We start from the raw sequence: 27561 nt of genomic DNA, 5'->3' as shown, positions 1-27561 counted from the left end.
TTGTTGTTGTTGTTGTTTTGTCTGCTCAGCATAACGTTTTCAAGGCTTATCCATATTGTGGCATGCATCAGGAATTAATTTCTCTTTATGGCTAAGTAATATTCCATTGTGTGTATAAACCATATTTCGTGTATATATTCGTCTGTGATGGACATTTTGTTTTTTTCCACCTTTTGGCTATTGTAAGTAGCGCTGCAATGAATATTGGTGTACATGTGTTTGTTAGTGTCACTGCCTTCAAGTCTCTTGGGTATGTACTTAGGAGTGGAATAGCTGGGTCATATGGTGCAAACGGTTAAACGCTCCGCTACTAACAGAAAGATTGGCTATTCAACCCACCTAGAGGTGCCTCAGAAGACAGGCCTTGTGATCTACTTTCGAAAGATCACAGCCTTGAAAATCCTATGGGGCACAGTTCTACTCTGCACATGTGAAGTTTCCACGAGTCAGAATTTACTCAACAGTAACTAACAACAACAACGTGGTAGTTCTGTGTTCAGCTCTTTGAGGAACTGCAGAACTGTTCCACAGCAGCTGTACCGTTTTACATTCCCACCACCAATGGATGAGGGGTCTTGTTTCTCCACAACCACCGACACCTATTATTTTTGGTTTGGTTTTGATCATTGCCATTCTAATGGGGATGAGATGGTATCTCATTGTGGTTTTGATCCACATCTCCCTAATTAATGGCTAATGATGTTGGACAACTGGATTTAATTCACACACAAAAAAAGCTTTCCATAGTATCAGGTCCAAGCAGATGGTGAGGTGGACATTATTAACATATTTGTCTTTATTACCCAACAACTTCCCTATGAGTCCTCACTCCCATTCACACACTCCTCATCTCCCCAGTCCCTGGTGACTGCCACTCCCCTCTTCATTTCCTTCCACTCATACACACACAACGTCACTCTTCCAGGCCACACCAACAACTGCCTGCTGCTTCCAGCACATGCCAAGATTCTCATACTCCCTCTTCCTGGCAAACACCTCTCTCTTCTTCCAAGGCCCAACTTCCAAAGCATGGATCCCTAGGGCCGTAGATTTCCCATACCTCCATTTCTCATAATGCTCCTAGTCGCTTTCCAACTTCCTTGCATTCCTGCTTATTTTCACATCCCTGAATCTCATGAATAAGTCCTCAAATCCTCTTATGTTCCACTAGCATCCCTACTGCTCCTCATATCACCCCCTAGCTCCCTAGGAACCTACCCCACTGCATGCATGCAAATGTATTTCTCCTGGAAATCGAGGAGGAGCTCCGGAGACAGGTAAGCAGAGAGAGACTCGGGGAGTGTTAACATAGACTTAGAGAATCAAACGGAGAAGAAGAGAGAGAGGCAGAGAGAGGGGGAGGGAGAGAGAGGGAAGAGAGGGGAGAGAGGCACAGAGAGAGGGGTACAGAGAATGAGGGAATTAATGGAGATAGGGAAGGATGTAGGGAGGGGAAATTTTTCTTAAAGGAAAGGAGAAAGAAAAACAGAAGTGAAGACAGAGATACACAGATAGAGATGAATGGAGGAATGGAGGGAAAGAGGTTTCAAAAAAAAGAAGGAAGGAAGGAAAAGAGATGGACAGAAGAGAGAATGAAAGAATGGAAAGAATTTTTTAAGGAGAGGAAATTGAAAGAGAAACAAAGAGATATAGAGACAGAGATACAGAGTAATAGAAGGAGGGAGAGAGACAGACACACACACAAACACAGAGACTGAGATGAACACAGAAAAACACAAAGAGAAAGAGAGAGACAGACATGGTTACATCCCACACACATCCAGACAGAGATGGAGGGAGAGACCTCCAGAGGTGGGCAGACTTGGAGTAGAGTGACCAGAGTCCTGAAATTTCCAGGCAAAGGCAAGTGGCTAGCCAGGAAGCAGTAGCAGGAGGGTAAAAGGAAGGGACAAAAAAAGCTATTGACTTAGCAGCCTGCCCGGAAGAAAAAACCGGAAGAGAGGTTGAGAAATGGAGCTGCCAGGAGCACGGCACTGGGGTGCTGGAGACGGACAAAGACCTATTGTTCAAGGCCCTTTCCCCATAGTGCTTGGTTTGCACCCAAGCCCAGGGTAGGGGCGGTGCCAGCATGGTGACACACACTTTCTCATGAGCACGCGCTCTCTCTGGTGGGGACACAGATGTCGTTGGCATCTACAGAGGGACTTACCGGCAGGTGCGTGAGTCAGCCCTGACCCTACTGAACCAAGGTGGCCTGGTTCCCAGTGCCCCATGGCTCCAGACACAGGTGTGAGGCCTGCAGGTCCCTGTCTGCACACAGATGGAGGAGGTGGGGCTCCTGCAGTCTGAGGAAGGGGCTGCCCATTTGCTTACCTGGGATGCTAGCCTTTGGGTCCTCAGGCCCTTTCTTTCTCAAGGGTCTAGAAGTCTAGAGACTCAGGAGAACAAGCCCCATCTCCCCCCCTCTCAGACACAGGAGTTCAGACTTTAAGACCCTCTGCCTTTGAGAGTCTAGAAGTTGTTGCTCCCAGTCCCCCTCCCCCGTCAGACTCAGGAGCCCAGCCCCTCGCCCCCTTATCCCCCAGACCCAGGAGTCCAGGCCCCCAACCCCCTCTTCCCCCAGACCAAGGACCAGAGACCAGCACTCAGGGACCTGTGTTCCCTCCCTAGAGGCTTGGGTCAGGGGGTCATCAGGAGCAGGGCTGTGGGGGTGTCAGGAATGTGTGTGGGAAGCCTGGCTAAGGAGGAAAAGGGTGGGGCCAGTCAGCCTGCCTCAGGGACCTGGGGAGACAGGGGTTAAAAGCAGTAGTAGCGTCTGAGAACAGGACTGGCCTCTTCCAGGGAGCAGTCCCTTGAAGCCCTGGGCCTCACACCCCTGGGCCCTACAGCCCCTCCATCCTCTACTCTCACCTGCTCTCTCTGCCTCTGATTCTGAGGCGTCCTCTCTGCTTTCTGAGTCCCTTTTCTCCTGTCGCTCCCTGCATTTCTGACTCTCTCCGGTTCTCTGTCTGCCTGTGATACTATGCTTCACCCAGTAGGCAGCCAGCTCCCAGCAGGTAAGATCCACCTGTCCCCAGCTCACACCCACATCCCAGAACCTACAAACGTAGAGGTGGGTGACCAGGTGAGCACAGAGCCAAGGTGCAGAGGAAAAATTTGGAGAGGGAAGAAAGCCAGGAGTCTCCCTAGGATAAACTTCCCCTATTACTAGGACAGCAAACTAGACAGCCCAGAGAAATAGAAAGATTTAGTCAATACCATATTGTTAAGTCAACCACTGTGGCTCCAGATTTTCTTCAGAGCCTGCCTTTTTGGGACCCTCAGAGGGAAGGCATGGATTGGGGAAAGGAGACATCAGAAGCCTAGATGAGAAGGACATAAATCAAGAGTCAGGGGAGCATAGCAGGCCAGAGAGGAAGGAGAGGATGAGGAAGAAGAAGAGGGGGGAGTCTTGGCTGACTAATCGAGTTTCTGGATTCCTTTCTCAGGAATGGTTATGAAGATGCTGATTCTAACACTGGTTCTCATCACAGCAGGTGGGAAGAAATGGAATGGGAATGAGGAAGAGTTGGAGATAAGATTGGGTTCATGATGGGAAGAGATTGGATTGGGAACAGAGGTATAGATAGGGAAATAGGTGGGAGGTTGGTTTGAAGATGGGGAAGAGTATGAGGATGGGGCTGGCTTTGGGGATGGGGATGTAGATGGAGAAGGGGAGGAAGGTTGAAGATGGGGAAGTTTTTAGATGAGGTTGGTTTTTGGGGATGGGGATACAGATGGGGAGGAATGGTTTGAAGATAGGGAAGCATTTGTAGATAGGGTTGGTTTAGGGGATGGGCTATAGACGGGAAAGTGGGTGGGGTGGTTTGAATATAGGGAAGAGTTTAAGGATGGGATTGGCTTTGGGAATGGGGATATGGATGAAGAAGGGGATAAAACGGTTTCAAAAGTAGGAAAGTGGTTGTGGATGGGGTTGGTTTTGGAGATGGGTATGGGAATACATTTGGGGGCTAAGATGGAGATGATCTTCATGGTTAAGATGGTCTTGGGGTTCATTCACCTTGGGGACTCTAGACCTCCTCTCTGACTCATAGCCTCTTTCCTTCAGCCTGGGCAGAGGAGAAGAATAAGCTGGTGCAAGGATCATCCTGTGAGAAGAGTTCTCACCCCTACCAAGCTGCCCTCTACAACTCAGGCCACTTGCTCTGTGGTGGGGTCCTCATTCACCGAGAGTGGGTTCTCACCGCTGCCCACTGCAAAAAACCGTGAGTCTTTACACGGTGCATGGGGAGTGGTTGCAGTTAGAGCCTGAGGGTGTCTTGGAGATTTCAGGCATGAGGTGACAAATACATCCCCCTGTCCTATCGGGAGTCTATCTGATAACCTCATTCATTTGGTCAATATTTAATTGAGTACTTAATATCTGTCAGGTACTGTTTGGGACCCTGGGGATATATCGGTGAATTAAACAAGCAAAATTGCTGCTTCCACGAACCTACTTTTTAATGAAGGAATCTGATTATGCAAGGCCTTGTAAGGAGGGGTGAGATGTTTGGATTTAATTCTAAATACAAAGGGGAGAAGCACCATTTCATTTACATTTTGAGAGCACCCTGTTGCCATGGAAAGTAGACTGGGCAAGAGGAGAAGAAAGGGGATCTATGTGGAAGCTATTATAGCCATCTTTTAAGGACTTAAGAGGAAACCCTGGTGGCATAGTGGTTAAGTGCTACGGTTGCTAACCAAAGGGTCAGCAGTTCCAATCCTCCAGGTGCTCCTTAGAAACTCTATGGGGCAATTCTACTCTGTCCTATAGGGTCACTATGAGTCGGAATCGACTCGACGGCACTGAGTTTGGTTTTGTTTTTTTTTTAAGGACTTAAGATGGTGGCTTGGATTAGGGTGGTTGGGAGTAGGAATGGAGGAAAGTTGAAAACCTTGAGATATTTTGAGACTAAGCAAGCAGGACTTGGTGATGTAGGATGGGAGGGAAAGAGAGGAAGGAAGGCTGACTTCCAGGTATTTGGTTTTAACAAATGGATGTGTTGTTGTGTCTTTCTTTGAGCTGGGGGAGATGGAAAGAGAAACAAGTTGGGTGTGGGCGAGGAAGCATCAGATATTTTGTTTTGGCCAAGGTAAATTTGAGATGGCTTGGAGACGTCCAACCAATGATGCCAGGTAGGTGGTTAGAAATCAGGGGAGAAGATAGAGAAGAAGGTAAAATTGGATGAGGAAACTGAGGCTCAGAGAAGTAACAAGGGGCAACTCAAGTCTTTGGAAACCAACAGGTGCTACTTCTTATTGTGGAGGGAAGGGCCAGGGTAAAAATTAAGATGTTATCAGAAAGCTGGTGGTGTTTCAAGCCATGAGCCTCATCAAAGACGAGGTCACTCAAGTATGGAGCATAGATAGAGAAGAGAAAAGGACCCAGGACTAAACCCTGAGGAACTAATAATAACTAGTTATATTAATTTTAACCAGTTATATTATTAAGTAGCTTTATATCGTATTGTATGATTTGTATTGCATTGTATTATTATGTTATTATTATATTATAGTGTATCATAGCATACTATATGGTATGGGGGAGTCCTCTGGTGGCGAAAATGGTTAATGTGCTTGGGTGTTAATCAAAAGGTTGGAGGTTCAAGTTCACCCAGAGGTGCCTTGGAAGGAAGCAGTGGTGATCTACTTAGGAAAAATCAGCCATTGAAAACCTTATGGAGCACAGTTCCACTCTGACACACATGGTGTCACCATGAGTCTGAATCGGATTGATGGCCACTGGTATGGGAGGAAAAAAGAGGAAGTAAATCTGTCCCCAATGTATTTTATAGATAATAAAATATAATACACTATAATGTAATATATTAACTAGATATATGAATGACACCTGCCATTTTGTTCCCTGCTAACTATGGGCCAAGTGCTGCATTCAGCACCCCTACAATAAGCACCCCCATTCTTGCAGATGAGTAAACTGAGGTTCAGAGAAGTAGAAAGGGGCAATACAAGTCTTTGGAAATCAACAGGTGCAACTTCTTACTGTGGGGACAGGTCTCGTCATACAGAGTCATGGACTCAGGGACCCCAAGGTGGTCTCCCCCAAGCTCAGGGAGACCTGGGATGACTCCCACTATCCTCGCTCATTTATTCTACAAACACTGATTAAGTGCACCACTAAGTGTCAGGTATTGCATTGGGCACTGGAGATGCAGTAATGAATGGGAGAGGCAACACACCTCCTTTCAATAAGGGAGGTGGACTAATAAGAAAGGTGCAGAAAGGTAGCTCTTAAGCAAACAAAGCCTTCGAAAACCTTATAATTACAAATTACCCTAATCCAAAGAAGGAAAAGAACAGGGGTGGTTCCATGAGAGAAAAGAAAATCTACTTTAGATGGTGGAGGATAAGGAACGACTTTCTTATAAGATGATATTCAAGCTAAGACATGAAAAATGAAAAGGGGTAGCTAACTAAAGAATGAAGAAAGAGCAGCGCAGAGGATATGTAAGGCAAAGGCCCCTAGTGGAAACTACCTGGAATGTTCTAAGAAAAGAAAGCTACCAGTTCACTGGAGGGCAGAGGATAGTGGGGTATAAGGCTCAAGAGTGGGTGAGACCAGATCATTTGGAGGTACAAATGCTAAGCTGAGGCACTTGGGCTTTATCTGAAGGGCAATAGGGAGCCATAGGAGAGTTTTGAGCAAGGGAGTGGCTCTTTGATTTATTTCACAAATATTTATCAAACACCTATCATGTGCCAGACACTGTTCTAGACACTGGGGATACTGTATCTGAGCAAAATAAAAATCCCATCTTGACATTCGAGAGCTGTGCTATCTAACATGGTAGCCATTAAGCTACATGTGGCTAATTAAATGTATAATGCTTAAAAGAAAATCAAATTAAAAATTCATGAGCTACATTTCAAGCAGCTCGATGGCACTGGGTGGGCTGGGTTAGCGTCACTGTATCAGACAGCACAGGTATAGAACATTTCCATCTTCGCCGACAGTTCTACTGGACAATGCTGCTATGGGCAACAGAAACAAACAGGCAAACAAAAAACCTGTTGCCATCAAGTCGATTCTGACTCATAGTGACACTATAGGATAGAGTAGAATTGCCCCATAGGGTTTCCAAGGGGCACCTGGTGGATTCAAACAGCTGGCCTTTTGGTTAGCAGCCTTAGCTCCTAACCACTACGCAACCAAGGTTTCCATGGACAACAGAGAAACTATAAAATAAATAAATATTTAACAGTACATATGGTGCAGTGATTAAGAGCTTGGTTGTTGTCTTAGCTATCTAGTGCAGCTATAGCAAATACCACACGTGGACAACTTTAACAAAGAGAAATTTACTCTTTCACAGTCTAGGAAGCTAAAAGTCCAATTTCAGGGTGCCAGCTCCAGGGGAAGTCTTTCTCTCTCTGTCGGTTCTGGGGAAAGGTCCTTGTCATCAATCTTCCTCTGGCCTAGGAGCATCTTCAGCTCAGGAATCTTGGCTCCCAAGAACATGTTCCTGTCCTGGTTCTTCATTCTTGGTGGTAGGAAGTCCCCCATGTCTCTCCTCTCGCTTCTCTCTTTTATATCTCAAAAAAAGATTGATGTAAGACACAAGCTAATCCTGTAGGTTGAGTCCTGCCTTGTTAACATAACTGCTGCTGATCCCACCTCATTAACATCATAGAGGTAGGATTTACAACACAGAGGAAAATCACATCAAATGACAAAATGGTGGACAATCACACAATACTGGGAATCACGGACTAGCCAAATTGACACACATTTTTGGGAGGACACAATTCAATCCATAACAGTTGCTAACTAGGAGGCCAGCAGTTTGAATCCACCAGCCACTCCTTGGAAACCCTATGGGGCAGTTCTACTCTTTCCTGTAAGGTCCATATGAGTCAGAATCAACTTGAAGGCAACAGGTTTGGTTTTGGTTTATCTAGTATGTCAGGTGGTGATAAGTTCTCTGGTGGAAAAGAAAGCAGAGGAGGGAGACAGGAATTGTCTGTTGGGGTATTTGCTTTTTAATTGGGTGGTCAGGGTTCACTAAGAAGGTAACATTTAAAGGAGACAAGGGAGTGAGCCATGCAGATACATGGAGGAGAGAGTTGTCACCAGGAAGGACAGCTAGTGCAAAGGTCTTGAGGTGCATTGTGTCAAGGAAAGGCAAAGAAGCCAGTGTGGCTGGAGCAGAAGGAGAAAGGAAGAGTGAGAGGGGATAATATCTGAGAGGTGATGGGGGCAGATCATTCAGAGTCTTGAGGGCCTTGGTGAGGACTTAGACTTTTACCCTGAGTGAAATGGGAGCCATGGGGGGGTTCTGAGCAGAGAAGGGACAAGACGAACTTATATTTTTAAATTATCTCTGGCTATTACTGCATGGGGAATAGATTATAGGGGGGCAAAAGCAGAAGTAGAGAATCCAATGAAGAAATTACTGCTGTAGGCCAGGTGAGAAATGAAGATGGCTCGGACCAAGATGGTAGCAGTGGGAGAGGTGAGAAATGGTCAGATTCTGGATATACAGTGAAAGAAGAGCCAAAAGGATTTCTGACTGCTTGAATATGGGGCATGAAATAAAGAGAGTCAAAAATAGGACAAATATTGTATAATCTCACTTATATGAAAAAAGTAAATATATAGAAACCAAAGATTATTAGCAGTTGCCAGGGGCAGGAGGGAAGGGGAAAGGCAGAGCCTCTGATTAGGAGACACTGAGCTTATGTTAAAGGTGGTAGAATGATTTGGAAAAAGATTGTAAGAATGGCTGCACAACTTAAAGAGTATAATCAATATTACTGAATTGTACAAGTGGAATTTGTTGAGGTGGCAAATATTTTGTTATGTATACTTTCACCACAATAATTTTTTTTTAACCATTGGAAAAAAAAAAGGATAGTCACCAAGGCTACTCTGGAAGAATGGGGAAGACTGTGGTAGAAGCAGGTCACATGATTCATAGTACAGCAGGCCAACCCTCTCTTGGAGCCTCAACTGCAGCTCAAGGGCTTCAGGTAAAACCCAGGCCTCCTCCCTTCCAGGAATCTTCAAGTCTTCCTGGGGAAGCACAATCTTCATCAAACTGAAAGTTCTCAGGAACAGATCTCTGTTGTCCAGACTGTGACCCACCCTGGCTACACCAATGCCACCCATGACCAGGACATCATGCTGTTGCGCTTGGCACAACCAGCTGATCTCTCTGACCTCATCAGGCCACTGCCCGTGGAGAGGGACTGCTCCTCCAGTGAAACCAACTGCCAAATCCTGGGCTGGGGCAAGACAGCAGATGGTCAGTAGGGGGAGGAGATCAATGGGTGAAGGGCCATGTGGAGGTAGACCAATGATGAAGAGCCATGGGGGAGGTAGACCAATGGTGAGGGCAATAGGGAAATGGACCAATGGTAAAGGTCCATGCGGGAGGTGGGCTAATGGGTGAGGACCATGGAAGAGCAGGCCAATGGCTGAAGGCCCATGGGGAGATATACCAATGGATGATGGACCATGGGGGAGGTAGAGCAATGAGTGAAGTGCCCTAGGGGAGGAGGACCAATGGATGAGAGACCATGAGGAAGGTGGACCAGTGAGTAAGGAGATACGATGGAGGTGGACTAATGGTGAAGGGCCATAGGAGAGGCAGACCAATGCTAAAGGGCAATGGGTGAGGTAAGGGGCTGTGGGAGAGGGGGACTTATGGTAAGAACCAATGGAGCAGTGAAGGGTCAATGGAGAGGGAGGATCAATGTGGAAGTAAGGTCAATGAGTGGACAGTAGACCAGTGGATGAATGGTATGGCAAAGATGGGTGCATAATGAAGGGTCAATGAGGGAAAATCAGATGATACAGACTAATCAGGAAAGAGGCCAATGGTAAAAAGGCATCAATCAGGATGTGTTAATGAGCAAGAAGAGATGGAAGAGTGACTAATGAATGAGAAGAGAACAATAAACCAGGGATAGCCAACTGAATGAGGCATGTATAGAGAGTTAATGGTGTAGAATGTGCTAATGGATGAGGAATCAATTGGGAAAAGGGTCAATGGTCAAGAGAAGTCACTAGAGGAAGGACTAGTGGAAGAAATAAGTCCAATAGATGAGCAGGAACAATTGAAAAAGGTGGACTTGAGAGTGAAGGGCCAATAAGGGAGGCGGATCATTGGATGAAGGGCTAATAGGAAAGGAGAGCCAATAGGGAAGGGAAGGCCCAGTTAGAAAAGGACCAGTGGGCAAATGGTGACCAGTCAGGATGAACCAATGGGAAAGAAAGACTCAATGAAGGAAGGACTAATGAGCAGGAGAAGTCCAATAGAGGAAGGACTAACGGATAAAGAGAGTTCTACAGATCAACAGGAGCTAATGAAGAAGGTAGGACCAATGGAAAAGAATGGAGACAGGACCTAAAAGAAAGGGACTCCAGCAGGAAATGAGGACTTATGGAGAAAGAGAGATTATTGAAGAAGACAGGCCAGTAGGGAAGGGAAGAATGATGGAAAGAAGGACCAATGTGGAGGCAGGGATGGTGAAAATGGGGTCTAAGAATTAGATATTAATAATAAGAGAGAACCAATGGGAAATATGGACCAATTGGGCAGGAGAGGATTTATAGCAGTTGAAGGATTGTTGGAGAGGACTTCTAGAAAAAACTACATGGGAAGGCACAGAGGAAATGTGGGAAGGGCAGGGTGTAGGGTAAGCCTGGTCCATTTCTCTCTGCAGGTAATTTCCCTGACACCATCCAGTGTGCACATGTCAACCTGGTGCCTCGTGGAGAGTGTGAGCGTGCCTACCCTAACCAGATCACCCAAAACATGGTGTGCGCTGGGGATAAGAAGTATGGGAGAGATTCCTGCCAGGTGAGGCAACCAGGATCTGCCAGATACACAGTGTATTAGCTTCCTATAATTTCTGTAACAAATTACCACAAACTTGGTGACTTTCGGATTGTTATGAGTCAGAATCGACTCAACAGCAAACGGGTTTGTTGTTTTTGGTTTTGTTGACTTAAGAAAACAGGCAATTATCCTCTCACAGTTGTGGAGGCCAGAGTACAAAATCAAGGTACTATGGGCAGGGCCATGCTCCCTCCAAAATATCTAAAGGGGAATCCTTTGCCTCTTCCAGCTTCTGGTGGCTCCGAATTGTCCTTGGCTTGTGGCAGCATCACTCTAATCTCTGCTCCACCCTCACATGGCCTTCTTCTCTGGATATATTGGTGTCTTCTCCCCTTCTCTTCTCTCCTAAGTACATGTCATTGGATTTAGAGTCCACCCTATAGGTTCATTATGAGTTGGAATCAACTCAATGGCAATGGGTTTGGTTTGGTGGTTTCTAACCCAGGAAGGAGTCTCTGGGTCATGCAAATGGTTAAGCACTTGACAACTAGCTGAAAAGTTGGTGATTTGAACCCACCCAGGTGTGTTTCAGGAGACAAGCCTGGCCAGCTGCTTCCAAAAAGTCACAGCCTTGAAAACCCCATGGAGCAGTTCTACTCTGCACGCATGGGGTAGCCATGAGTCAGAACCGATTCCACGGCAGCTATCAATAACTAGTTCAGAATGATCTCATCTCAAGATCCTTAATTACAGCTTCAAAAACCCTTTTTTCCAAATAAGGTTGCATGTACAGGTCCTGAGTGGATGTATCTTTTGGGAGACCACCATTCAACCCACTGCCCTCAGTCAAGGGCAGAGATATGAAAATACAGCCAGAGACACGAAGAGGGTGAGAGGCACAGACTAAAATATAGCTTTACAGAGCCAAGCTGGGGTACAATCAGAGGCAGGAAAAGGAAGAGTGACTCAATCACAACACAGAGAGACACACCAGGGACGGGCAGAGATATAAAGCCATAGTCACCAGAGACAAGAAAATGCACGGGCAAGGATGGAGGAGGAGAGACACAATAAGGAGGCAGATGGACGGTGTAAGGAGACTCCCCTTCTTAAACCAACCAGTTGCCATGAAGCTGATTCTGACTTAATGGTGACTCCATGTGTATCAGAGTACAGCCGCGCTCCATAGGGTTGTCAATGGTTGACTTTTCAGAAGTACATTGCCAGACCTTTCTTCCCAGACATCTCTGTGTGGACTCAAACCCCAAAACTTTCTGTTAGCAGCCAATGCTAACCCACGGACTCTCTTCCCCAAACATAGTCCCGCAAGTCCTTCTTGGAAACAGCCGAGCTTGGGAGAAGAGGGACCCTAGCTGAAGAGAGAGAATGCTTAATCTCACTCTGTAATACCTTTAACTTTGGTTTCCTCCATCATTGTCCATTGTGTCTCTCCTCTTTATGCCAAACTGATTCCAGTGCATTGAAAGACATGCAGAGAAATGACAGACTCATAAGCACTTTTCTGAGACTGACCTGAGGATGGGAGGTGGAGAGGTACCCCCGGAGAGAATAAACATCTCTCTCTGGGTCTCTGTCTCTCCTGCCTCTCTTCTCCTTTGTCTTATTGTATTGTGTCTCTTCCTGTATCTTCCTGCCTCTGTCTCCCTCAGGGTCTTGGGCTATTTTGCCAGTATCTTTAGATATATTTGTTCCCTCTTCCTCTTTCTCTCCATCTCTCCACTTCTCTCTCTCTCCCCCTCTCCCTTCCTCTCTCTCCTCTTTACTCTCTCTCTCTCATTCTCTCCATTTCTCTCCTCTCCCCCTCTCCCCCTTTCTTTCTCTATCTCTCCCTCTCCATCCCTGCCCCTTTGCCACTCTTGCCACCTTTTGGTCTCCACCCTTAACCTTTACTCTGCTTCTTTATCTTTATTTATCTCTCTATGCCTCTCTGGATCTTGGTGTTCCTGTCTCTCTGTTTCTCCATGTGTCTCCTTCAGCCTCTCTCCATCTTTCTGTGTCTGTGACTGTGTGTGTCTCATTGTCTATCTGTCTGTTTCTCTATCCCTGTGCCTTTCCCTCCAACTCTGTGTGTCTCTATTTCTCTCTCTCTGTCTCCTTCTGTTCCTTTACCTTAATCTCTGTCTCTGGATTTCTGTATCTGACTCTCTCTCTTTTCTTCACAGGGTGATTCCGGGGGTCCCCTGGTGTGTGGAGGCCGTCTCAGAGGTCTCGTATCATGGGGCAACATCCCCTGTGGGTCAAAGGCGAAGCCAGGAGTCTACACCAATGTCTGCAGATATTTCAATTGGATTAAAAAAACCATTAATGCCAGGAGACGCTGTCATGAGACATTCAAATGTTGACCTCCAATCCCGCTGGCTGGCTCCAGAATATCTAAGACCAGGATCTTGCCTTCCCTTCCCACCTGCCCATATTTAATCCTTGATGCTTAATGAAAGTAGTGTCGGGAACACAAATTCTCCCTGATTTTATCCCAGCCCCATCCTTGCATCTCTGGGGGTGAGCAAAGCCATATAGTAAGTTCTTACCCTCACCACTAAGAGGATGCAGGGAAATTCCTTCTAACTATCTCTTCCTCTCTGGTTATTCCACGGCCTTGATTTCTCCCTACTGAGGAGTAGTTAAAAGCCTGGAAGACCTTAGTTAGAATCCCAGCTCTTCTGCTTACTAGTTGTGTACCCCTGATTAGTGACTTCCTTCACTGTGTATATTTTCTCATCTATTTTACCAAGCATCATGTATGCGTCTACTTATAAGAAATATCTGTTGTTGTTGTTAGATGCTGCCAAGTTGTTTCCAACTCATAGCAACCCTATGTACAACAGAACGAAACACTGCTGGGTCCTGCACCATCCTCATAATCGTTGCTGTGTTTGAACCCATTGTTGGAACCACTGTGTCAACCCATCTAGAACAGGCAAATTCATAGACACAGAAAGTCAGTTATAGGTTAACAGGGGCTTGTATGTATGTGTGTGTGTGGGAGGGGTGGGGATCAAGGGAGGAATAGGGTGATATTGCTTAACGAGTAGAGTTTCTGTTTTTGAAATAGTGGTGATGGTTGCACAACATCACAAATGTAAATAATTCATTTAAATTAAAATAAACTAAGAAAAAACAAAGCTTTGGAATAGATATTGTTTTGTGTGTTTCCTGTGCATGAAAACCATCCTCAAGGGCTCTAAAACCTGCCCTTTTACAGATGCTGGATTATAGAGGTGAGCAAGGTGGCCAGGTCCCTGCCCGCAAGAAATGTGAGCTCAAAAAGGGCAGCCTCTTCAAGCATCTTTGCCAGTTTTGTTCACTGGTTAGATGGGAGACTGGCACACAGCAGGTGCCCGGTGAATATGTATCGACTGAAAGTTTGACACTTACATCCTCCAGGGATCTGATGTAGAAACAAAGTTAAAGTCAGATGCAGAGGCACAAAGCTGGGGGCAGAGAGAGAGAAAGAAAACCTGGAGCAGAGAGGAGATCAGGAGAGGCAGCCCTGATGGCCCAGGACTGAGGAAGAATGCCCCATTTCCCAAAGGGCCAGGACCCACCCTCCCCCCTGTTCCAACTTCTGGATCTCTTTCCCCATCGAAAGGTGGCCCTGCCTAACTCACCCACGCTTGCTGCCTGGCTCCGCCAGCCAGGCTGAGGCACCCACGAGTGAGGGGGGAGCCCAGACTGGATCCCTAACTCTTCCCGCCAGGTGGCCTGGGTGAGGGACGGGGGTGGGGGGGGGCTGAGGGGTCTCTTCCCAAAGTAGCATCTGCCCAAATGCAGGTTGAGGGCAACAGAGACAGAGATACTGAAAGGCATAGAGATACAGATACTCAGAGCCAGCAATGTAGGGAGAGAGGGAAGGAGGGAGGAAAGGAAAGACAATGAAAGAGAGAGACAGAGAAAGAGAAAAAAGGAGAGCAAGAGATGGAAAGAGAGAGGGAGTGAGAGGCAGAGAGAGGGAGGGAGAGGCAGAAAAAGAGAATGAGAAAGAGACAGAGAGGAACAAAGAAAAAAAACAAGAGAGGGAGATGCAGTGAGAGAGAATGAGATAGAGAGGGACAGAAAAACAAAAGACAGAAAAACAGATGGAAAGAGAGAGGGAGGGAGAGACAGAGACAAGAGAGAGAGGGCAGAAAGAGAGAGAAAGTGGAACAAAGAAAAAGAAACAAGAGGGAGAGATAGGGAGAGAATGAAAGAGAGACAGACAGAGAATGATAGAAACACAGAGAAAGTGAGAAGGATCAGTATCACAGAGAAAAGAGATGTAAGAGACAGGAGGAAAGATACAAAAAGACACAGAGATGCAGAAAAAAAGAAATTAAAAGAGAATCACCTAAAGGGGCTCCAGGAAACTTTTCGGGGTGATGGGTATGTTCATTATCTTCATTGTGGTGATGGTTTGTTGGGGGTATATATATAAGATCAGAGGAAAAACACAAAGAGATGGGAGAGTTTGGGAGAGACAGAAGTGGAAAGAGGAGTGAGAACAGGGGGCAGAGAAAGGTGGAAAGAGTGTGAGGCATAGAGATATATATACCCCCACCAAACCATAGGTATATGTTTTATATATGTCAAAACTTCATCAAATTGTACCATTTGAATATGCACAGTTTATTGTACCTCAATTACAACTCGATGAAGATATAAAATAATAATAATAAAGCAGAAGGGAAAATACAAGGCTTGAGAATTCTAAGGTATATTTAATAAAGTTTTCAGAACCATTAAAAGGAGGGAGAATCACAGACACAGAGATAAAGGGTAAGACGTAGAGACCCAGAAAAACAGAAGGTGAGAGAAACAGGGAGGGAAGGGGGAGGGGGAAAAGAGGGAGACAAAGGGGGAGAGAAGGTGATAGAGATCCAGAGAGAAGGGGACAGAGACCCAGAGACGGGGGGGGGGGGGGACAGAGACCCGGGGCGGGGGGGGGGCAGTGATCCACAGAGAGAGAGAGAGGGATAGAGACCCAGAAAGAGAGGGGGACAGAGACCGGGGAGGGGGGGTCAGAGGCCCACAGAGAGAGGGGGTCAGAGACCCAGAGAGAGAGACAGAGAGGGATAGAGACCTAGACAGAGGGGGAGTGAGGGGAAGAGGAAGGAGGGAGGGAGGCAGAAAGTGAGAGAGCAAAAAAGAGATACTGTGTAGATGCCAGATATTGAGAGAGACTCAGAAAGATAAGAGGAAAAACACAAAGAGATGGGAGGGTTTGGAAGAAGAGAGACAGGAAGTGCAAAGAGGAGCAAGAATGGGGGCAGACAAAGGTGGAAACAGCCTGAGGCACAGAGAAGAAATTAAAAAAAAAAAAAAAATTCCTTGCGCCGGGAAGAGGGACCCAGAAGTGTTGAGAGGCTGAGGAGGAGGGGCTCTGACCTCTGCAGACTCCTCCCCATCCCCCCTGAGCCTGGGTGGTAGGGAGCGGCGCTCGGCAAGGGGTGGGGGTGGGGGGTGCTCTGGAGGCGGAGGTTGGGGGAGGCAGGACGAGTGATCGCTAAGGTCGGCCAAGGCGCCTCACCAGCCGGGAATGTGCCCCGGGGACCAGTGGGTGGTTATAATCCAGGCCGAGTGCCGGGAGTCCAGGAGGAGGCTGCAGCGGCAGCAGGACAGGGTAAGCTTGAGAGGTCTGCTGGACGACCTGGGAGCGGGCTTCCCACCCCCTACCTGGGGAACGTGGCAGGTGAGGCTTGGGGGGCTCAGCTGGTGGGGGGAGTGGGGAGAGGTCTCCGTGGCTGCCTCTGGTCTCTGGTGCACCCCATCTCTCTCTTTAGCCCCCCACTTCTGGCCCTCATTGAAGGTGCTGAAGGTGGATGGGACAATGTCCGCAGCCCCTCTGTCGGGGTGAAATGGGGAAAGCAGGAAAGAGAGTGGGCTGAGGGTCCCCAATATCACCTGGGCCTCTCCTCCCCCTAGGTGCGGTGGCCATGGCTACAGCAGGAGCCAGCTGGACCTGGATGCTCTGCACCCTCATCATGGTCCTGATTCTGGGGGTCACAGGTAGTCAGACCCCCGCGTGTGTGCTGGCTAACTGTGTGAAATTGTAGGTGACTGTGTATGAAGGAGCCCAGGTGGTGCAGTGATTAAGCAACTTGGCTGCTAACTAAAAGGTCTGCAGCTGGAACCCACCAGCCAGCCATTCCACCAGAGAAAGATGTGGCAGTCTGCTTCAGTAAAGATTACAGCCTTGAAAACTCTATGGGGCAGTTCTATTCTGTCCTATAGGGTCTGACAGCAATGGTTTTGTTTTGTTTTATTTCTGTGTTTGCACTAGACTAATAGAAAGATGGCCAGTTCAAACCCACCATTGGCAACCTGGAAGACAGACCTGGAACCTACTTCTGTAAAGATTACAGCCAAGAAAACCCTCCAGAACAGTTCTACTCTGTAACACATGGGGTCGCCATGAATAGGAATTGACTCAATGGCAATGGGTTGTGTTTTGGGTTTGTTTATTGATGTATTTTGGTATGTGTAACTGTGTCATTGCCAAGCTGGATGTTGGTGTGTGGCTTTGTGGCTTTCCCCATGTACATATGATACTGTGTGTGTGTGTGTGTGTGTGTGTGTGTGTGTCAGAGTGACTGAAGGTGGCTGTTTGGTGAACGTTGTGTGTGACTGCACGTGACCCTGTGATTGGGTATGTGATCGTGTGTATGTGTGTGTGCGTGCAGTGTTTTTTCCCATATCAAGTCTGTGACTGACCCTTTGAGGCTATGTATGTGATTGTGTGACTGTGTGTGGGCACATTTAAGATCATGCACAGTTCTATGTGGAGTCCCTGGGTGGCGCAATCGGTTAAGTGCTTGATTACTAACCAAAAGGTTGGTGGTTGGAATGCACCCAGAGGTGCCTTGGAAGAAAGTCCTAGTGATCTGCTTCTGAGACTTTGCAGCTGTGTGCCTGGAGTTCCTGTCCCTGCCCCACTAAATCACCGGTGCAGAAACGTCTGTCACCACGAGACCATGGCTGTATGCTTGGGGGTGCTAGCTCACTGGTGGTGCACATGCTTAAGTGCTCGACTACTAGTTGAAAGGTTGGTGGTTCAAAAGGCCTGGCGATGTGCTTCTGAAAGGTCACAAGCCAGGAAAACCCTATGGAGCGCTTCTACTCTGCACACATGGGAGCGCCATGAGTCAGAATTGACTCAAAGGCGACAAACAATAACAGCAGGTCACTTGCATTGCAATATACTGGGTATGGCCGTGCAAACATCCACTGAGAGTAATTATCACCAGGTAACCAGCCTGTGTGCACGTGTGTGTGTGTGGCGGTCTCTACATACATGCACACACATCATGAGCGTGTGTGTGGTCTTATGTAAAACTTTCTGTGTCTATAGCGGTCCCCGAGTGTGTACCCGGGGGGGGTGTGTGCCCCAAACCTGAGCTGTGCATGGAGCTGTCCCCGTGGACACCATGGGTGTCTTTCTTTGTAATGGCATGTGTGCTTCTCTGTGACAGTAGCTGTGTGCGCATTTCTTGGAGTGTCTGTGTGAATGAAGGTGGCGCCAGGGCTTTACTGCTCAGGTTCACTGGCAAGAATATAAACCAACAAGCAGACCTGGGGAAGGGGTGAGGGTACTGGTCGCTGAGTGGATGGCTGCTATATCTGTCTGTGGGTCTGTGTAGGGAAGGAGGGTAGGGACAGAGGAATTCAGGAGGCACATTTGTTCTGGGAATTCAGAAAAACCAGCCCTGTTCTCCCCTTTCACAGGAACCCCCAAGCTGAGCTGTTTTCCTGGTTCTGTATCCCTAATCCTTGCTCAGCCCCACAAGCTCTGACCCCATCCCTTCTCCTCAACAGTGCTCCAAAGTCAAGCTTTGCCTATAGTCAGAGACTGCCTTCTTGGGCTGTGCCTCCCCCAATCAGGCCACTTCTTTATGGCACACCCCTTTTGGCTGGGCCCCACCCTTACCCCAGTCTTGCCAGTCAACTCCTAGAGCACAGCTCCCACCTCCCCTCCCAAAGCTTTTGTTGCTGTGTGCCATCAAGTTGATTTCTGACTCATACTGACCCCATGTGACAGAGTAGAACTGCCCCACAGGATAGCACTGGTGGTGCAGTGGTTAAGCGCTGGCTGCTAACAGAAAGGTCATTGATTTGAACCTACCAGCTGCTACACCAGAGAAAGATGTGGCAATCTGCTTCTGTAAAGATTCACAGCCTTGGAAACCCCATGAGGCAGTTCTACTCTGTCCTATAGGCTCACTATGAGTCAGGATTGACTGATTGACTTGATAGCAATGGGTTAATCCTTACTGGAGCAGATTGCCAGGTTTTTCTCCCACGGAGACTCTCGGTGGGTTAGGACAGCCAACTTTTTGGTTAGCAGCCGAACTCTTAACCATTGCACCAACAGGGCTTCATCTAAAGTTGTTTTTTTATTATTGCTGTGTGCAGTAGAGTCGATTTCTACTCCTAGCGACTCCATAGGACAGAGTAGAACTGCCCCATAGGGTTTCTCAGGCTGAAATCTTTATGAGAGCAGATCACCAGGTCTTTGCTTCTGTGGAATGGCTGGTGGGTTTGAACCACTGACCTTTTGCTTAGCAGCTGAGCACTTAACCATTGCACCACCAGGGCTCCTTCTTTCAAATTTAGGGCTCATTATGTGATCGACTCTCCCAGGTGACCCTGGCCTTGGCTCTGCTCAAGTTCACTCCAAGCCCCTCCCCCATCTCAGGCTGTACCACTTCCAGCCCTGACCCCATTCACTGAGGCCTGACCCTGTTTTCTAAACCCAGGCCCCACTCCTAATGTCCTGGCTTTCTTCCCTAAGCTCTGCCCCTGAGGTTGCTCAGGGCTCCTGAACCCAACTTTGCTCTCCCCTGTCCAGCCCTCTAGGAGTCCCTGGGTGGTCCAGATGGTTAATGTGCTGGCTGCTAACCAAAAACTTGGTGGTTTGAGTTCACCCAGAAGTGTCCTGGAAGAAAGGCCTGGCAATCTGCCTCTGAAAATTCAGCAATTGAAAACCTTGTGGTGCACAGTTCTACTGGAACACACACAGGATTGCCATGAGTCAGAATCAACTCCATGACAACTAGGTCCCACCCTCTGAGCTTCAACTACTCTCAGGAATCCTTGAAGTCCAGTCAGAGTTCAGTCTCAACACCCGAACTCTGGCTGTGTCCTTGACTCTAAGCCTCCATCTTCGGTAGCTCAGTGCTTTATTCTCTAGGCTTCTCCTCAGAGCCTTGGCCCCGCCCCTAAAGCCTTGGTCACGCCCCTTCAGGGAGGTCACATCTTCTGGCTGGTCCCTCATCTTGAGATTAAGACCCACCCACTGAGCCCAAGCCCAGCCCTGACTGCAAGCTAGCCCCTGGCTCCACCTCCAGCCTCTGAGCCCCGCCCCGCCATGTTCTGTCCCCAGAGCCTCTTCTCGCAGATGAGGGTTCCTGCGATAATCCCTCACCTACTGGGCCCTCTGGGAATAACCGGGACCTTGGAGCTGGAGCTGAGGAAGACGCTCGGGAGGACGACAGCAGCAGCCGCATCCTAAACGGGACCGACTGCAAGGCACACTCCCAGAAATGGCAAGCGGCGCTGTTGATGAAACCCAACCATCTCTACTGCGGCGCAGTGTTGGTGGCTCCGCAGTGGCTGCTCACGGCTGCCCACTGCAGGAAGCAGTGAGTGGGGACTCCAAGACCAGGGCTGGACAGGGGTTGGGGAGGGCTGAGTGGGGGATAGCGGTGTGGAGGGGTGGTTGTGGAGGGGATGGACCGGGAGTGAGGGAGCAGGAGAGGTAGAGTTGGGGATGGAGTTAGGGACGGAGTTGGGGAGGAGAATGGGGTGGGGTTGGGGTTCCCTTGGGGAGAGGGTTGTGGCAGGGAATGGGAGTTAGGGATAGTTTAGTATAGAGATTGGAGATTAGAAGCGGGGGAGGGGTGAAGATGGAGCTAGGAATGGAACTGGAATTGGAAATAGATATGGAGTTTATAATGGGGTTGGTGTTAGAGTTAGTGATAGGTTTGGGGATGGATAGATTTGAAGCTGGGAATCCATATGTCGATGGTTTGGGAGTGGGGGAAGGATTAGCACTGGGATAAGAGTTGGGGTTGGGAATGGGATGGAATGGATTTGGGGTTGGGAATATATATGTTGATGGTTTAGGGGATACAGATGGCCTTAGGGTTGGCTCTAGAACTGGAGGTGGGTATAAAGATGAAATTGGAGATAGATGTAGAGTTGAGGATAGGGTTAGGGTTAGAGTTATGGATAGGGTTGTGGATAGTTGGATTTGAGGTTGAGAATGACTGGATTTGGTGTGGTTGAATGTGTATGTTGATGATTTAGGGTAGGGAAAGAATTAGAGCTATAGTTAGAGTTGGTAATGGGATGGGCATGGGGTTGGGGAATAAAGACGTGACTGAGGTGGGGATAGGCATGGGATTGGGAATAAAAATGGAGTTGGGAGTGGTGCTGGGGCTGGAGTTGAGGATGGGGTGGAGGGACAGGGACTACATTTGGGGCTGGGGTTGTCATTGGATTTGGGAGTAGCGATCAGGGTGGGTGGCGATCTGAACCATCCTCCTCAGTATTTCCAGAATCTTTCTCGGTCGACATTCCCTGTCACCGGTCTATGAATCCGGGCAGCAGATACTCCAAGGGATCAAATCGATTCCCCACCCTGGCTACTCTCACCCTGGCCACTCCAGTGACCTCATGCTTATTAAAATGAATAGAAAAATCCATGAGAATCAGAACATCAAGCCCATCAACATCTCCTCCCATTGTCCATCTGCCGGGACCACCTGCATGGTATCTGGCTGGGGAACAACCAGCAGCCCCCAGGGTGAGTGCCCAGGTCCCTCTTGATGCCCGCCCATATCTATCTTCCTCCTTGCCTTGTCTTTCTCCACCTCTCATTGTGGTTCTGATATGCGTGTCTCTGTTGGACAGTTAAATTCCCCAAGGCCCTTCAGTGCTTGAACATCACTGTGCTGAGTGACGAGAGATGCAGGAAGGCCTACCCAGGCCAGATAGATCGCACCATGTTCTGTGCTGGAGACAAGGGGGGCAGAGACTCCTGCCAGGTGAGAGAGAATTCGAGACTTCTCCATTTACTCAGTAGATACACACTAAGTGCCAACTATGTTACCTGGAACTGCGCCAAGTGTTGGGGATCTCGTGATGATCAAAACCATTAGGACGCCTGTTCTCACAGAGTTTGTGTTTTGGGGTAGTGCTGTCTGATAGTAATGTAATGTCAGCCACAGAGGTAGTTTTGAATTTTCTGGACGCCACATTGAAAAAGTAAAAAGAAACCAAAACCAAAAAAGCCCATTGCCATCGAGTCAATTCTGACTCATAGTGACCCTACAGAACAGAGTAGAGCTGCCCCATAGAGTTTCCGAGGAGAGCCTGGTAGATTGGAACTGCCGACCTCTTGATTAGCAGCTGTAGTTGTTAACCACTGCGCCACCAGGGTTTCTGTAAAACAAGTGAGGTTAATTTTAGTAATGTGTTTTATTTAACCCAACATATTCAAAATACCATCATTTCAAAATGTAGTTAATATAAAACAGTTATGAAGGAGATATTTTAAATTCTTTTTTTCTTTTGGACTCAGTCTTTGAAAGGCAGTGTGTATTTTACAGTGGCCAACCAAACCACTTGCCGCTGAGTCAATTCTGACTCATGGTGACCCCACATGTGTCAGAGTAGAAATGTGCTCCGTAAGGTTTTCAATGGCTAATTTTTTGGCAGTAGATTGCCAAGCTTTTCTTTCTGGCACCTCTGGGTGGCCTCAAACCACCGAACTTTCAGTTAGCACCAAGCACGTTAACCATTTGCACCACCCACTAGCAGCACATCTCAACTCAGACTAGTCATGTTTCAAGTGCTCAGTAGCACAGTAACCAAAAGGTCAGCAGTTCAAATCCACCAGTGGCTCCAGGGGAGAAAGATCTGGTGATCTGTACCCATAAAGATTTCAGCCTAGGAAATCCTGTGGGGCAGCTCTACTCTGTAACACATGAGGTCACCATGAATTGCAGCTGACTTGACAACACACAACAACCTTTCCCACCCCAGCTCCCCAACTCTTCCCATCCAATTTCTGGCCCTTCCTTACCAGTGAGCAGCAGCACCAGGCTCAAGGAGAAGTCTGGATACTTGGCCAGGACATGGGGCACTTGCAGAGGGAAACTGTCCTGCAGGGCCTGGGAGATGCGGTTCCCAACCAGGCTGTCCAAGGTAGTGCTCCAGGCCCTGGTGACACTGGCAGCACCTGCAGGAGGAACGTTCATCTATAAACATTAATTGAACCCTGACTATGTTGCAAAGGAGCCCTGCTGGCACAGTAAGCTCTCCGCCGCTAACCCAAAAGTTGGTGGTTCGAATCTACCAGCCACTCCTCAGGAGAAAGTCCTGGCGATCTGTTCCCACCCTGTAGAGATTAAACAAACAAGCAAAAAAAAAAAAAACCAAACTTCTTATTGTCAAGTCAATTCCAACTCATAGCAACCCTACAGATTACAGTTTAGGAAATCCTATGGGGCAGTTCTGCTCTGTCACATGGGGCCACTGTGAGTCGGCACCCAACAACTCTAACCCAAAGGTTGGTGGTTTGAATCCACCCAGTGGCTCTGAGGGAGAAAGACCCGGGGATCTGCTCCCATAAAGGTTACAGCCTAGCAAACCCTATGGAGTAGTTCTACTCTGCCCTATAGGCTCGCTGTGAGTTGGATTCGACTCGACGGGAATCAACAATAACAAACCCTGGGCTCAGGCAGAGCTTCAGAACTTAAAGATTTTACAGACCTGACAATTGCAACAACCTCCCAGGTCTTTCTTCCAGGCAATTTCATCTCTGCCCCCACTTAACACCGTAGGCACACACATCTTCATGTGGACCAGGTGTTGGGGTAGAAGGAATTTTATCAGAAGAAGAATTCATCTTCTTCAAATTCATCTGATTTGAATTCAAACCTTTTAAACAAAATAGCCTTTCCATAGCCAAAGTCAGTTAGTACTTTGTTCTTTTGGGGAGCCCCTGGATGGTGCAAATGGTTAACCTGTTCACCTGCTAACTAAAAGTTTGGAGGTTTGAGTCCACCCAGAGGCACCTTGGAAGAAAGGCTTTGTGACCTACTTCCGAAAAGTCAGCCATCAGAAACCATGGGAGCACAGTTCTACTCGGAATTGACAGCAACTGGGTTTTTTGTTTTTGCAGACTTCAAGTTGCGTTTTTGTACTTGGATGTGTTCTGGGTGTGGCCAGTAAAAGCTACAAGCAAGAAATGATAACAACGCTAATAATACAATAATGTTGTTGTCAGGTGCCCTTGAGTTCATTTTTGACTCAGAGGACTCCATGTGACAGAGCAGAACTGCCCCATAGGGTTTTCTAGGCTATAATCTTTACAGGAGCAGATCACCAGGTCTTCCTCTTCAGAGCTGCTGGATGAGTTCAAACAACCAACCTTTTGGTCAGCAGCCAAGCACTTAACCATGTGCCACCAGGGCTCCTTAGTATAGTAATAATGGCAGCTAATTAATTGCCTGATACTGTTTTAAGCAGTTTACATGCATCAATTCATTAACTCATTTAATCATTATTATTAGCCCCATTTTGCAGACAAGGAACCAAGGATCCAAGCAGTTAGTTAACTGCCTCTCAAAAGAAAGACAGGAGAACTCTGCAGGGATATTAAACAAACAAACAAAAAATCAGAAAAATTCAACCACAAGAAAGTAAAAATGTAGATGTCCAGGCAGCCAAGGTCTTTCACCTTGAAACAGTGTGTTCTAGTGGGGAAAGAAGCCAGGTTCTTAAGCTTCCTTCTAATTGATACAAGTTTATTACCAGTTTCCACTGACTCTGACACCCATATGTGTCAGAGCTGAACTGTGCTCCATAGGGTTTTCAATGGCTGATTTTTCAGAAGTAGATCTCCAGGCCTTTCTTCCGAGGCACCTCTGCATGAACTCTAACCTCCAACCTTTCGGTTAGCAGTTGAGCACATTAACTGTTTGCACCACCCAGGGGCTCCACGTGTGGTTATTCATATTTTGCATAAACATAAATAATAAACCCATGGCTATGGAGTTGATTCCAACTCATGTAGGAATTACTGAATTGGCATATGCTTTGCTTTTTTTGTTGTTGTATAAATTTTCACCACAAAAAAAAAAAAAATTCTAGCACAGAAAAACCATAAAACCAAACCTGTTGCTGTCGAGTTGATTCTTACTCATAATGACCTATGGGACAGAATAGAACTGCCCCCATAGAGTTTCCTAGGCTGTAATCTTTATGGAAAAAAAACAAATAGGGTCACTATGAGTCGGAATCGACTCGATGGCAGTGGGTTTGGTTTTGGTTCTTTTAATCTTTATGGAAGCAGATTGCCACATCTTTCTCCCACGGAGCAGCTGGTGGGTTCAAACTGATGACCTTTTGGTTAGCAGCCCAGCCAAGCACTTAATCACTGCACCACCAGGGCTCCTTAAGATAAGTAATAAATGATGATAAGGAGTGGTATTATTATTATAGGAGGGTAATTACAGGACTAAAGGAGCCTTGGTGGTGCAATGGTTAAAGCGGCTCCGTGGGAGAAAAGACCTGGTGATCTGCTCCTGTAAAGACTGCAGCCTAGGAAACCCCATGGGGCAGTTCCGCTGTGTCCTATGGGATTGCTGTGAGTCAGAATCAACTCTACAGCGAAGAGTTTTTGTTTTTGTTTTTATGGGCAACTCAAATTAGTCCAAGACAATGGTTCTCAACTGGAGGTGATTTTACCCCCCAGGGGACATTTGGCAATGCCTGGAGACATTTTTGATTGTCATGAATTTCAGGGGTGGGGGGCATGCTACTGGCATCTAGTGGGTAGAGGCCAGGGATGCTGCTAAACATCATACAACGTTCAGGATAGCCCCCTACAACAAAGGACTATCTGTCCCCAAGTGCCAACAGTGCTGAGACTGAGAAATTCTCCTCTAGGGGCAGGGACCTGCATATCTTGAAAGTGAGGTTTAAGTACAGGATGGATTTGAGTTGAGGATGGGTGAGGAGTTGAAGAAGGGGAGGAAGGAGGAGAGCATGCAGTAGGAGAAATAAGGTATCCAAAGGCTGGAGGGAAGAGCAGAGAGATATAGAGAGAGACAAAGAGACACACAATGAGGGAGACAGACAGAAAGAGGGAGTAGAGACAAAGAAAGGAGATGCTGAGAGGTAGAGTCAGAAATGAAGATGTTTGGAGAAAGACTGGTTGTTGTTAGTTGCCATCAAGTCCATTCTGACTCATGGCAACCCCGTGTGTTACAGAGTAGAACTGCTCCATAGGATTTTCTTGGCTGTAATCTTAATGGAAGCAGATTGACAGGCCTTTTCTTCCATTGTGTGGGTTCGAACTACCAACTCTTTAGGTTAGCAGTCCAGTGCAAACTGTTTGCGCCACCTAGGAACCTTAAGGGTTGGGTAAAAAAAAAAAAAAGTAGAGAAGGGCAAACGAGGTTTCTAAAGGTTGCACTTGGGGTGACATATTAATAACATTCTTCCTCTCTCTTTTTACCTGTGTCTCCATCTCTTTTTCTATGTCTCTTCACCTCTGTAATTTCTACTTCCGCATCTGTGTCTCTTGCTGTCCTTGTCCATCTCCATCTCTCTGGAGTCTCCTGTCTCCTTCCTTCCACATCTCTGCCTCTCTTTTTGCCTCCCTTTCTCCCTGCCACAGGGTGACTCCGGGGGCCCCGTGGTCTGCAATGGCATGCTGCAGGGCCTCGTGTCCTGGGGAGATTTCCCCTGTGGCAAACCCAGCAAACCCGGCGTCTACACCAACCTCTGTCAGTTCACCAAGTGGATACATGGCACCATCAAATCGAACTCATGAGTCATCCCAGGACCCAGCATTCAGCTCCCGTCTCCACCACCACAAGTCCCCACTCCTGCAGGGACCCCCAACACTCCTTCCAGACCCCCGTTACTTCTGAAGGATGTTAATGTCTCCAGTCCCCCACCCCCAATGTCTCTTGGAGTCAGAACATCCCTTCTCTGACATTGCACTGACCTTGTCTGTCTAGTTGGATCCTGGGGACAGTTCCCATAATGACCAGTCTCCACAGAATGACCAGCTTCCTCCCTCAGGCTCAGGGCCTATCCCTTCTCTGTGGTGGTGACCCTAATCTGGTCCCAGAAATAAAGTGTCTAAGGAGAATTGGACTCTGTGTGTGGCTGTTTTCCCTGTGTCGCTCATTGAATCGCTGGATGTCTTAGTTACCTGGTGCTGCTATAACAGAAAAAACACAAGTGTGTCACTTTAACAATCAGGAATTTATTTTCTCGCAGTTTAGGAGGCTGGAAGTCCGAATTCAGGGCACTGGCTCTAGGAGAAGGCTTTCTGTCTGTGTTGGCTCTGGGGAAAGTCCTTGTCTCTTTTCAGCTTCTGTTCGTAAGTTCCTTCGTGATCTTCACGTGATGTGGCATCTATCTTTCCCCATATTTGCTTGCTTGCTTCTGTTCCTAATGCGCTCTTTTTATTATCTCAAAAGTGATTGGCTTAAGACACACCCTACACTGATATGTGCTCATTAACATAACAGAGAAAACCGTATTCCCAAATGGGGTTACATCCACAAGTACAGAGGTTAGGAGTCCAACACATATTTTGGGGGGACACTTTCAATCTATAGCACATGTAACACTTCTCCCCTCTGGGTTACTGTGTTGGCTATCTTAGGTTATTTCTGTTGCAAGAAACAGAGACCCACTCAAGCTGCTTTTCCTCTTCTTAGCACTTGTCGAT

General features: G+C 47.4%; 1 protein-coding gene across 1 annotated transcript; it reads left to right on the top strand.

Annotated features, from left to right (window-relative positions):
- Positions 1 to 3117: 3117 nt before the first annotated feature.
- On the top strand, positions 3118 to 26744 carry KLK5 (kallikrein related peptidase 5). The gene is made up of 11 exons (XM_064293166.1): positions 3118 to 3497; positions 4070 to 4226; positions 9022 to 9269; positions 10693 to 10829; positions 12992 to 13148; positions 16378 to 16494; positions 16728 to 16811; positions 20185 to 20443; positions 21353 to 21609; positions 21717 to 21850; positions 26494 to 26744. The coding sequence occupies exons 1-11, from the start codon at positions 3452 to 3454 to the stop codon at positions 26647 to 26649; spliced, it is 1752 nt and encodes a 583-aa protein (XP_064149236.1). The 5' UTR covers positions 3118 to 3451; the 3' UTR covers positions 26650 to 26744.
- The last annotated feature ends 817 nt before the right edge of the window (positions 26745 to 27561 follow it).

Source organism: Loxodonta africana, chromosome 11 (assembly GCF_030014295.1).
Source record: "Loxodonta africana isolate mLoxAfr1 chromosome 11, mLoxAfr1.hap2, whole genome shotgun sequence".
Taxonomy (NCBI): Eukaryota; Metazoa; Chordata; class Mammalia; order Proboscidea; family Elephantidae; genus Loxodonta; species Loxodonta africana.
The sequence above is the reverse complement of the archived record's forward strand: the minus strand, read 5'-3'. Positions and strand labels throughout refer to the sequence as shown.

Bases quoted from the DNA above. Each gene is read 5' to 3' on its own strand.
- KLK5 (XM_064293166.1), top strand. From the start codon at position 3,452: ATGGTTATGAAGATGCTGATTCTAACACTGGTTCTCATCACAGCAG. The intron at 3,498-4,069 runs GTGGGAAGAAAT...TCTTTCCTTCAG, and splicing joins ACTGGTTCTCATCACAGCAG to CCTGGGCAGAGGAGAAGAAT. The intron at 13,149-16,377 runs GTCATGAGACAT...GTTATAATCCAG, and splicing joins CATTAATGCCAGGAGACGCT to GCCGAGTGCCGGGAGTCCAG.